This window comes from Leuciscus leuciscus (genome assembly GCF_965113295.1).
Source record: "Leuciscus leuciscus genome assembly, chromosome: 10".
Taxonomy (NCBI): domain Eukaryota; kingdom Metazoa; phylum Chordata; class Actinopteri; order Cypriniformes; family Leuciscidae; genus Leuciscus; species Leuciscus leuciscus.
Window position 1 is genome coordinate 12,836,170 of NC_138734.1, and position 13,318 is coordinate 12,849,487.

The 13,318-nt window shown below is 45.3% G+C and overlaps 1 protein-coding gene and 1 long non-coding RNA gene across 5 annotated transcripts in view; one reads left to right on the plus strand and one right to left on the minus strand.

Moving 5' to 3' along the window:
- The window catches only part of myo5aa (myosin VAa), a 108,358-nt gene that overhangs the window by 77,130 nt on the left and 17,910 nt on the right, over positions 1-13,318 (minus strand). For all 4 annotated transcript variants that reach the window (XM_082182843.1, XM_082182846.1, XM_082182845.1 and 1 more), the window contains exon 2: positions 3,408-3,518. In XM_082182843.1, the coding sequence (XP_082038969.1) occupies positions 3,408-3,518 (111 nt within the window). The remainder of the gene's footprint in view (positions 1-3,407; positions 3,519-13,318) is intronic.
- LOC309508646 overlaps positions 1-13,318 on the plus strand; it is a 192,728-nt gene that overhangs the window by 44,112 nt on the left and 135,298 nt on the right. The gene's annotated exons all lie outside the window — the stretch shown is intronic.

Sequence of the window (13,318 nt, forward strand, 5' to 3'; positions counted from 1 at the left end):
CACAAAGCTATCGTATGACTTCAGTATGACATACTTGTAGAGCAAAGTCACATGTTTTTGTCCTTTTTTAAGCTGGACAGTTAATATTCACTTGCATTATATGGAAAAGATCTGTCTCAACAATCTGCAAAACATCTTTTGTGTCCCACTGAAGAAGAAAACATTTATTTTGAACAACATCAGGGCTGGAATAGGCAAATGCTAGAGTCGCCACCCGTCCGTAGGAGCGACCACACTGAAGGTTGTAGGTGTGTTCAACTTGAAGCTAAATACTGTACAACAAGAGTGTTTCGAAAGCATATTGAGCCATATGCTCTCTAATCGCTCTTGTAATACTTTGATGTCATACATCGATCTGTCTGCGCAGAGCCGCTTCAAGTCGAACACACCAACAAACTTCACCTGATTGAGACTGATGGACGAATTCATGACACATGATTAATTAACATTAGTATGCCATAGATAGCCTAGAAGCCCTCTGGTGCCCAAGGAAGAAGAAAAAGAGAAAAGGAAGAAAAAGGGGATAAAGGCAGAGGTAATGTGATGTTTTGAATGAACATTTTATCTAATCGCATAGTAGTTAGACAATAACATTGGTTATATTAAAAAAGGTAGCTATCTAGCTAGAGATAACGTCAGTTATTTGACCTTAAAATAGAAACATTTTGTGTAGAATTCACTTTTAAAAAGATCTACATTTCTCAGTTTCATTCATAGTGACAACATGAAAAAAGATTGCTGCCATCTACTAGAAAACAAACACTCTTAAAATGTATTTTGAAAATTAAACTGAACGTTAGAGAAGTGCTCAATGAATACTTGTTTTGTGCATGAATTAGGGATGTCCATTTACACAAATTCCCATGATCGACCGTCATTTAAATTAACATCAATTAATCGTTAGCCCTTATGCAATATCCGTCTACTGTCACGGTATGTTGCCAAAGAGTACTCACGAAGACGAAATAACAACAGTCTTTAATCCAAATAATACAGAAAAACAGGCTTGCAACACATTACCAACATGATGTTCAGACAGGACAAAGAACTCAGGAAACATGGGACTATAAATACTAAACCAAACGAGGCCTAATGAACTAATTAACAAGGGGCAGGTGAATGAGATGCATCAAAGAAATACATGGGGAAACTGGGTCAACTGAAAATGAGCAAAAAGAAGGTGAACACAAAGGCAAAACATAACTCTGACATCTACTGCAGTGGCATATATCCAACAGCATGTGCAAATGCTGCTCAAAACTCCATGTTCCTCACCAAATGAATGAGAAGGGTTTTTAGTCTAAATAAAGGGCTAGTAGGATTATTATTATTAAATGATCAATCAAATATAACGACTAATACAGATGCCTGCTATTCAGAATGTGTAACTCCTGTTGTGGACACGCTCTTCCTGGAACAACGTGCTAAAACTAAACCCAACGAATTAACAACGTTTCATTACAATATTGTTCTCTTTATAATGTTATGTAATATGACAGTTATTATTAGTAGTGCATTGCTGTTTGAGCTGCGCACGCTGAAGCTGAAGACGATCACCGGCGCGCTTTACTACCGCGTTAATTTCCAAATGCATCCTATATGAGATACATCAGATATACACAGATATATACAGGCCTACACAAAATAAACACAATATTACAACTTACATTTGCGCAAAACAAAAGACTAAAGGCGAATGCACACGCAAACTTATAGTCATGAAGGTGTAACTCCTTAACGTAAAATGGTCCCAAACATAACTCCGGCGCGCTCGCTTAATTTCCTCGTGTCTGCTTTACGAGTTTCACAGTTGAGTGCTTAATCGACGATCGATAAGTTTTAGCGATTAAGTTATCATCGACAATTAATCTATCGTTGATTAATCGTTAGCATCCCTAGCATGAATGCTAGAACTAATTACTCTTGCTATTTGTGTTTAGGCTATAATGTGGCTTAGGTGCTATTTTTGGTGCTTTTAATCATATAATGTAACACCCAATGGTCACATACACTCCAGTATTTATGCAGTTTCTGTGTGAGTGTATGAACAATGATCAGTGGTGGAATTCATTGGCTGCAATGTAAGGGGCACCAGGTAAAAACTTGCCTAGGGTAGTAAATTGGTCAGGGCCAAACCTGAACAACATGGAGGTAAGTAATAAAATTGCCATTTCTTTAACTCATACTGTAGTTCTCTGAATCGTCAATTAGAGAAATTTTTTGTAATGAACTGACTAAATGAATCGGTGCAATAAGGTAATAAAGCCATCAATATAATACTCCACATTAATATAAATTACAAGGACTATTAAAATGCTACCACTGCTACTTTAGCTTACCCCCTAACAGAGATCACTTATGTGAGAGTTAATACTCATGTAGACCCGGAGCCATTGTTTAAACTTTAAAGGAATATTCAGGGTTATTTTGTGCATAAAATGGACCAAAAATGTAACTGACACGGAAACAGTACAATAAATAAATAAATTGTGGACATGAGAAGCATGCAACACTGTAGGAATTTCAAAACTAAAGTGTGATATTCGGATAAAGAAATGTTGTGACCATCGGACAATTAAATGCTCATTGGGTCACGGTCACAAAAACAGGTGCAAAGACACATACCTAATAATTATGCACATCTAAATATGAGGTATTCTGATCAATAAATCTCCAATTAATTATTACATTCAATCTTAATAGTAATTATTACAATTGATGTGGTTTGGAATTGGTGAAATGTCCTTGAAAATAATTTATGATCAGAATAACTAATAATTATGCATACACTGTAATTCTTTTTTTTTTTTTTTAACTGTATAGTACCTACAATTAAGTTTTCTACATTTTTTCAAATTTACATTTTCAAAGTGGGGAATGTCTACATTATTACTGACATTTTTCCAGAATTTGTTTTATGTTAACACACGCTTTACAGATCATGTAATATCAGGTGTATTCCATGCCCCTTTCTGGTACACTCTGAAATAAAACAAAAGTGGTTTTACTTTTTGCATTTGGCAAATGAATTTGAATTGAGAATTATTTTTATTTTTTTTAACATTGTTATTGAGTTCAAAGTTAGTTAAAAGATAACTTTGCTCTGACAGGGTTGATAAGTTATATCATTCTATATCAGTCTCATATTAACAAATGTAATGTTTAAATGTTATAGTTATAATTTATTATGGTTAATTCTGTATGCTTGACTACCTCTACTCTGTTGATGCATTAACTATAAGTGCAATTCCCATTCCCATAACACAAAGGTTGGAGGGATCAATCCCTTGGACAAATCCCAAGAAAATTAAAGTACTCCAGTAAATCCAATGTACTGTGAGCAATGTTCACACAAATAATCTGATGAGGCTTATAAACACTCATTACTCAAATATACACACACTGACCTTTCCATCCTCTAGCTGTAGTTGCAGTACTCCGTCTCCTTGTCTGTAGTCCTTGGTGAGCTCTGCTGACCTCCACACCTCCTCTACATCCGGGATCCAGACCCGGGCATACTGTACAGAGAAAATTATCAGTTAATATCACTCGCCTACACAATGTTCCTTAAATATTGCTCTTTATTTGGTTGTTTCAACACGCATATTTGAAAGCATTGTGATTAATGATAAGAGAAAGTGTGAAAAACAGATTCAAACATTTAATCACATGCAACAGAAACTCAATAGCAGGCAAAAGAGACCCAGAAGCATCAACATTACATCTTGCAATTATGCTATTTTAAAGGGTCCTAATTTTGTTTTAAAGGTCTCCTATAATAAATGTACATGCATCTAAAGTGCATCTTTACTTTTCTCATATACTTTTCTCTTTTCTTATATACACTGTACATCACCTAATTTCTCAAAGAGTCTGAAAACGTTCGTTTGAAGATTCAGTCTCTCTAAACCCCTCCTTTCCACGAGCCTACTCTGCTCTGATTGGTCTGTTGTGATTGGTCTAGCTTACAGCGCTTGTCGGAAACAAAATGCATATTACCATATCTGAATTTCAGCTCCGGAAGCTTCCTCAGCACTTGTACCTACAAGTGTTTGAGGACAGGTCAAAGCACACATCATTCGCGGGCAGCCAATGAAGACCTTAGGCTGGCATTAGGCAAACTTGTTACATTGTTAAGTAGGTATGTTACAGGATGTGAGACTGGAACTGCTGACGACTTGTTTCAGCAGTCCAGAATCGATTATTTCTTTTAGGAGACAATGGGCCCTATTTGAACGATCTAAGCACATGGTCTAAAGCGCAGGGCACAAGTGCAGTTAGGGCGTTTCCGAATCCACTTTTGCTAGTTTAACGAAGGGGAAAATGGTCGGCGCGCGCAGTGCATGGTCTAAAAGGGTTGTCTCTATTCTCATTATGAGTAATGGGTGTGTTTTGGGCTTTACGTGCAGTAAACCAATCAGAGTCTCATCTCCCATTCCCTTTAAAAGCCAGTTGCACTCGCGCCATGGCGGATTCGCTATTTATTTACATAGCGGAATTTGATAGTGGAAAGACCAAACGCGTCTCCAGAGCGCAAACGGAACTGCTCGTGCGCGAGGTTAAAGCGCTCAAGCAGACCATCTATGGGACAAGCCGGATTCCACCATATCTTTATTTACATTTACATTTATTCATTTAGCAGACGCTTTTATCCAAAGCGACTTACAAATGAGAACAATAGAAGCAGTTAAACTAACAGTAGGACAACAGGACAACTTTATGTACACAAAAATAATATTTTACATTGTAATCCTTTTATTTGTAATATTTGGCATGTTTGTGTGCTGCTGTGCGTCCCTGTGTATTTAATAAGTAGAGTGTATGCGCGTTGTGGACCCGCCTATAGGCGCACATTACTAACGCGCTCTTTAAATACTTTAGACCAGGTTTCAGTTGATCATTGGCACAGTCTATTTCAGTTGCCTCAAAATAGCAACGCGACATATATACTCCAGAACACCTAGTTTTCAGACTGGCACGTCCATGGGCGAACAGATGGGTGCAAATGCATTTGCTATTTAAACAACATGGCGCAGGACGTGAAAATGAGAACTGCGTCAGGCTGAAACTAGCAAGAAACACTTGCGTCGCGCCTGGCGCTGCATTGCGTCGACTGTATGATAGGGCCCAATAACGTTGTTTGTCGTACACTTTGACTTTTAAAACTTTCCAGACCTTTTACATTTACAAACAGCTATACACTGCAAAAATACTCTTCTTTCTTATAGTATTTTTGTCTTGTTTCCAGTTCAAAAATCTACAAATATCAAGATGCATTTACTAGACAAGTAAAATGACAAGATATTATTACAAGCAAAATTATCTGCCAATGTTGGGGTAAGAAAAATAATCTTAATTCAAAGGAAACCAGATTATTTAAGATTATTTTTCTTACCCCATTGGCAGACAAGTTTGCTTGTTTTAAGCAAAAACTCACTTCATTTTGTTCTCTTACGAGAGGTACTCTCGTACTGCGTAATATCTTACGCTAGGGGAAATCTCTTTTCCGCGAGATACTGAAGCCAAAAAATTATCCTTAATTTTGAAATAATGTAAAACGCGTTGCGGCAGCATGCAGACATAGGCGAGACAGCTCGCGCGCCTATTGGCTGCCCTGCGGCAACTGCAGCAGCCTATCGATAAGGCCCTATCGTGACGTCATCACCAATGGGGGCGCTTCGCGCCCCATACGTCACGTCCCGCCGAAACGGGCGTGGCCTGGGGCTATAAATATAGCATCGAAAGGCTAGTTTACCGATTTTTCATCTCTTCAGCGGAGCTCACGCATCGCTGGATCCAGAGAGAAGAAGCCGCGCCGTGGAAACAGCATTTCAGCGGGACGAGTTCGGTACCTGGAGTCGCTGGCCGCGCCGCCTTCAACCACCGTTCCTGCTACGCTATCCGGCGTTATATCCTTTTATTGCTTTGTGTGTGTTCGCCGCCGCGACTCACACTCCTTCTCTAAAAGAGCAGAGCGTCTTTTTCAAGATGTCTCGTCCATCCTGTGGCTCGTGCCGAGCCCCACTCAGCGACGGGGACCGCCATGTCATCTGCGTTTCCTGCCTGGGTGAAGGACATGCGGCTCTAGCGCTCGCTGACGGCGGATGCCCTCACTGCGAGCTTATGCCTATGGTGACTCTGAGGACTCGCATGGCAACTTTCCACGAGCCTGCACCTCCCGCTTCGACGCCGCGCCGTAAAAAGCGCCGTGCTCAGCGGATCCCTGAGCCTCCCACCGAGAAAAGCTCGCCGGTGCGCCTGCCAGCTTCGCCGTCTGCTTCTCTCGAGTCTCTCACTCCCGGACAGTGGCCGCCGCTGGCCGCCGCTTCCGCCGGAGATGACAAGGAAGAAGCGGCAGTTTTCGAGGAGGACAACTGCTCTATCCTGGCTTCGGACAGCGAGGATTGGGCGAGCTCTGTGGACCTCGCCCCTTCTTCTGCCCGCGAGTCGTCAGGAAAACGGGCCAGCATTGAAGCTGAGCTGATGCGTCTGCTCACACAGGCCACAGAGAGCCTCGGCCTCGAGTGGTCCGCGCCCGCCGAGCCTACACGCAACCGTCTGGACGGCTGTTTTCTACAAGGGGACCGCGTTTCCACGCCCTCAAGACCCGCCCCGTTTCTTCCTGAGCTTCATGAAGAACTGGCAAAGTCTTGGAGCGCCCCTTTTTCAGCCAGGCTACGTTCCTCTGCTTCGGCGGCATTCTCCGTGGTGGACGGTGCCAAAGACAGAGGATACCTCGCTCTCCCTCTAGTGGAGGAGGCAGTAGCAGCCCATCTTTGCCCGCCCTCTGCTGGACGGCGGACTAAGACGGCGCTACCTTCAAAAGCCTGCCGCGCTACTTCCACCCTGCACAGTCGCGCTTACACCGCCGCTGGGCAGGCTGCATCAGCGCTACACACTATGGCCACTCTCCAGATCTTCCAAGCTAACCTTCTCCGAAAGCTGGACGAGGAAGGCACGGAAGCAGTCAACGTGGCGGATTTAAGGAGCGCTACGGACCTCGCTCTCCGCGCTACGAAATCCGCTGCACAGGCCATAGGGCGGAACATGGCCTCTCTCACCGTTGCTGAGAGACACCTCTGGCTGACGCTTTCAGAAATGCCGGACTCGGAGCGCTCTGTGTTCCTCGACGCCCCCGTTTCTGCTACTGGCCTCTTTGGATCGTCCGTCAAAGATTTCGCGGACAGATTCGCTGAGGTACAAAAGACGTCGCAGGCCATGAAGCACTTTCTGCCAAAGCGCTCTAGCTCCGCATCAGGCCGCTCTAAACAGCCGTCTGCTCGCAGCTCGCAGCCACCGCCCCCCGCCGCCGCTTCACAGCGTCGACAGGCCCGGGACCAGAGACCACGCTCTCGCTCTGCCGGCCGCCGCCCCCCACAGCGTGGGACTCGGCCGAAGGTTGAGATGAAGCCCGAGGCCTCAAAGTCTTCCTAGCCAGCTTAGGAAAACGACGGTGTTCAAGCCCCGCTGCGGCCGGGTTTCCACCAAAACTTCCCGCTCGTCCAGTTCCATTACATGCGACTGTTCCAGTGTACTCTGCAGTAAACAAGTCGGTTACATTACCCGCTTGCCTGTACACAAACGCCGTTTTCACGGCGACCCAGATAAATCCTGTAAAGAGTGTATTTTCTGGTATTCCGGCCACGGCCGACGGTGTTATGAGTGTAGTAAAAATGCCCACTGCCCAGTGCCCATTCCTACACACAGACACAGCCCGCCCCACAGGGCTCGCGCACATAAAATCGACTCATGTCGATTGCGCACAGAATGTAGTGAACGTGCCCACGTCCCAGTGCCCACAAACACTACACGCTGCATGTCTCTCGGTTTCTGTAAAAACGAAACCAACACACATACAACCGACTCAGGTCGATGGTGTTTTCAGTGCAAATGTGCCCGCTGTCCTGCGCCCACATTCACTCACAGACATGACGAATCCATCGGTTTCCCCCACGCTCGCCGTCTCTCAGCTACCTGCCGTGAGAGAGCCGAGCGCGGGCGAACCGCCCGCTGTGATCAAAACACTCCCCGCCTCGAGCGCTGCAAATGCGGTGTCTATAATACAGCATACCGAAGCTCCCCGGTCGCCACTATGTCACGACCAGAGCTCCGATCTCATTCAACCCTTAGCTATGCACGCACATGCGTGGGCAAAGCTTCCCGGTGTATCAGAATGGGTGCTGAACATTATAGAAAGAGGCTATTCGCTACAGTTCGCTCGACGTCCCCGCCGTTGTGCGGTGCGAGTCGAAACCACGGTAGAAAAGGAAGTAGCAAGTGTACTTCGTACCGAAATTGCGAAACTGTTGAGCAAAGGGGCAATAGAGCCTTTATCTCAAGCTCAGAGCGAAGGGGGGCTATACAGCAGATATTTTCTGGTTCCGAAAAAAGACGGGGGTCTCAGACCCATTCTAGATCTAAGACAACTGAACGTAGCGCTTTCAAAACGCCGGTTCAGAATGCTCACAACCAAGAAAATCCTCGCGCAAATTCGCCACGGGGACTGGTTTGTGTCAATAGATCTGAAAGACGCGTATTTCCAAATACAAATAGCGTCACGTCACAGGCGATTTTTGAGATTCGCCTTCGAGGGCCAGGCTTATCAATACACAGTCCTACCGTTTGGCCTGTCCCTAGCACCCCGTACATTCACGAAGTGCATGGACGCAGCCCTCGCTCCCCTGAAACTTCGGGGAATGCGAGTTTTGAACTACTTGGACGATTGGCTGGTTCTAGCTCAGTCACATACGGAGCTCATAGAACACAGAACCATTTTACTCGAACATCTCGAGAATCTGGGTCTCAAAGTCAACTGGGCGAAAAGTTCACTGTCTCCCAGTCAGAGAATATCTTTTCTGGGCACAGAACTGGACTCGCTGTCAATGACAGCTCAAATATCGCTACAGCGCAGATTGACTATTCAGCGCATGACAGAATCCTTCCGCCGCGGCACTATAGTCCCGCTAAAGAAGTTTCAAAGGATGCTCGGTCTCATGGCAGCAGCATCCACAGTTCTCCAGCTGGGTCTGCTTCGCATGCGCCCACTGCAGTTCTGGCTACAAGCACGAGTACCGCGTCGAGCATGGACTTCAGGTCTCTTTCGTCTCAAGGTCGATCAGGAATGCATCTCAGCACTGATACCCTGGAGAGCGACCGACTGGTACCAGTCAGGTGTAAGCCTGGGGACTTCCTCGAGTGTGAAGGTGGTGTCCACGGACGCCTCCACCTCGGGATGGGGAGCACTGCTCGAGGGCAGACCGTTTTTCGGCCAGTGGTCAGAACGGGAAAAGCTTCTGCACATAAACTGCCTGGAAATGATGGCAGTCGACAACGCGCTGAGGCGCTTTCGTCCCCAAATAGCAGGACACCACGTCTTGGTCCGCTCGGACAACATGTCAGTGGTAGCCTACATAAATCGCCAGGGAGGCATCACATCCCGAAACCTATACAGGTTAGCGAAACGCCTCCTGGTATGGGCTCAGCACAATTTGCGCTCGCTCAGAGCAGCGCATGTGCCTGGCCACCTGAATGTGGGACCAGACAGACTGTCGAGGAACAATGTTCCAGCAGGAGAATGGTCACTGCATCCGCAGACAGTCCAACTGCTGTGGCAGACATTCGGCAGAGCAAAGATAGACCTGTTTGCGTCTCAAGAAAACGCTCACTGCCCGGAATTTTTCTCAAAGAGCAGGGATGCGCTGGCCCACGTCTGGCCCCGCTGCCCGCTCTATGCCTTTCCCCCCATCACGCTCCTACCTCAGGTATTAGAGCGGATCAGGGAAAGCAGATGCTCAGTGTTACTGGTTGCTCCGTTCTGGAAGAACCAGGCTTGGTTCCCAGTTCTTATGCAGCTGACGAGCACTGCCCCATGGCCAATACCAGTGAGGAGGGACCTCCTCTCTCAAGCCAGGGGCTCGATCTGGCATCCTCGCCCGGAGCTTTGGTCCCTACATGCGTGGGCCATCAACGGGTACCCTCTGATATCCCAGAGGGAGTGTTAAACACGATCATGCAGGCTAGAGCTCCCTCTACGAGACGGCTCTATTCCTCAAAATGGTCAGTGTTCTCCAGCTGGTGCACAGCACGCGGCTTTTCACCCCTGGACTGTGGAGTGAAGGAGGTTCTCTCCTTCCTACAAGAGCTACTGGATGAAGGCAGAGCCCCATCCACGCTCAAAGTCTATGTGGCGGCTATAGCAGCGTTTTCCAAACCAACGCTTGGTCAGTCACTAGGAAGGAACGATCTGGTCATTCGGTTCCTTAGAGGAGCTAAGAGGTTAAATCCTCCCAGACCTCCCTCAGTCCCCATATGGGACCTTTCTACGGTCTTGGAGGCCATGAAGGGTGCCCCATTTGAGCCTATCCAGTCAGTAGATATCAAACACTTGTCTTTCAAAACGGTGTTTCTTCTGGCTCTCGCTTCAGTGAAGCGCATAGGGGACTTACAAGCGCTCTCAGTGAGCGCGACGTGTATGGAGTTTGGGCCAAATGACTCGAAAGTCATACTCAAACCAAGGCACGGGTACGTCCCTAAATCCCTCAATACACCGTTCAGGGCCCAGGTAATTTCCCTGTCTGCCCTGCCGGTCTCTAACGAGGAGAAGGACGCCAGCTTCCTTTGCCCAGTCAGGGCGCTAAGGGCTTATGTGTCCCGCACGTCTGTTTTCAGACAGACGGAGCAGCTCTTTGTTTCACTCTACGGACGTTCTAAGGGACTCGCCGTTTCGAAACAGAGCCTATCCAGATGGATAGTCGATGCTATAGCGCTGGCTTACACCTCTAAGGGCTTGCAGTGCCCATTAGGTGTCAGAGCGCACTCCACGAGAGGCGTGGCCTCGTCGTGGGCTTGGTCTAGTGGGATTGCCTTGCAAGATATCTGTATGGCGGCAGGCTGGGCCTCCCCGTCTACATTTATAAGGTTTTATAACCTAGAGGTTCCCGCTCTGCAAGCTAAGCTGCTTTCAGTCTAAAAAACGGTACTGTCTGCCCCGAGTACGTCCGGCCCAGAATACCGAAATAGCGCGAGCAACGCTCGTTTAGATCGCGCAGCTCTATGGGCAATGTGTAAGACCCACTATATTCATCAGTCCAGGCCGCGTCCGGCCCAGAATACCGAAATAGCGCGAGCAACGCTCGTTTAGATCGCGCAGCTCTATGGGCAATGTGTAAGACCCACTATATTCATCAGTCCAGGCCGGGGTCGCCCTGACTGAGTAAATACCATCACTATAACTGTTCTTATAGGATGCTGCATTACAGGAATGATGCTATTCTAGCCACTCTTCCTGGGCTCTCTGTGAGTCACTTATGATCATGTACTACATGAGCCCGGGCACCTGCCCTTGGGACTTTGGTGCTGGATCATAGCATGCACGGCGTTTTACACTGTTTCCCCTAGCGTAAGATATTACGCAGTACGAGAGTACCTCTCGTAAGAGAACGTACTCGGTTACTAACGTAACCTCGGTTCTCTCTAGAGAGGAAACGAGTACTGCGTATCTTGCCGTGCCTGCGCACGCTCCGGTTCGCTCCGGCGATGAAAAACCGGTAAGCTAGCCTTTCGATGCTATATTTATAGCCCCAGGCCACGCCCGTTTCGGCGGGACGTGACGTATGGGGCGCGAAGCGCCCCCATTGGTGATGACGTCACGATAGGGCCTTATCGATAGGCTGCTGCAGTTGCCGCAGGGCAGCCAATAGGCGCGCGAGCTGTCTCGCCTATGTCTGCATGCTGCCGCAACGCGTTTTACATTATTTCAAAATTAAGGATAATTTTTTGGCTTCAGTATCTCGCGGAAAAGAGATTTCCCCTAGCGTAAGATATTACGCAGTACTCGTTTCCTCTCTAGAGAGAACCGAGGTTACGTTAGTAACCGAGTACGATTTCCTCACAGAAAACATAACATAGGCTAATTTTAAGCCATTTTACTTGTCTTGTAAATTTATCTTCATTTAAGAATTTTAAGATATTTGGCCTGGAAACAAGACAAAAATACTAAGTAAGAAAGCTTTTTTGCAGTGTATTACATGCAGCATGAAAGGTAATATTCGAAAAAACAAGGGGGCACTTTAATATAAATTTTAAATTTTAAAGAACCATGTCATCCCATACAACATTTTTCATGCAGTGCTGAATATTTATTATTTTAAATATAGATAGCTTAAAATTTGAATCAGCTGTCATCCTGCCTGATCTGCCTCATCACTAAATCATAATTGCAACCATAATAAAAGAGACAGCATGAATGCAGTCATGACAACAGTAGACCAGCAGCAGTTCATCTGAGAGAACAACCAGAACCAACCAATAATCCTGATATATATGAATGACTGACCCTATAAACATGAAGAAAGAAACAAACAACGAAACTAAAGAAAATAAAGTAGTTGAAATTAGCACATTTATGACAACTATGCTGCACACTAAGTACAGGCCTCCAGACCATGTTAGACCAGACTGTGGTCCATTATCCATAATATAAAAACCAATTTAAAAAAAGATACAATATTGATACAAACGCTTTTAGAGCTGACACAAAATATAAAGAGAAGTGAGCATGGATGATCTATTTCAAACAATTCTGTCAACTGGCTCCTACATGTTTCTGAGTCAGTGTGTGTTTTAAGCGTTTCAGAAAGCAGCCTGACCGTGTCACCAGTGGTAACGTCAGAGTTAGTCACGCGGGCCAGATGGGATATAGTCCAGGTTTCCACATCATCAGTATAACTCAATCGTGTATGAGGCTGGCTCACACAGACACACTGGCTTACACCTCAGAAAACTGCTCATGCATTTTTAACAGTATGGAGTGATATTAATTTCAAAAGTACCAATACTAGTGAAATTTCACAATACTAGCCTACAGAAAAAAAAAAGTATAACATTATCCTTAAAATAAATTGTAACAAATTGTTAACAAAAAGTATTTCTCAATTAAGCATTATGCTTCTATTCTGCTTCCAGTTTTTGATGTAATTCAAATAAATTAAAGGGATAGTTCACCCAAAATTGAAAATTCTGTCATTAATTTCTCATCCTCACGTTTTTCCAAACCCATAAGACTTTCATTCATCTTCGGAACACAAATGAAGATATTTGATGAAATCTTTCTGTCCCTCCATTGACAGAAAACTACCACTTTGACGCTTCAAAAAGTTCATAAAGAAATCGTAAAACTAATCCATGTGAATTTAGAGGTTTAGTCCAAATTTTCTGAAGAGACTCGATCGCTTTATATGATAAACAGATTTAATTTAGGCTTTTATTCACATTTAAACATTGATCAGCAAACATAAACAGAAGCTCAACCAAACCTGTT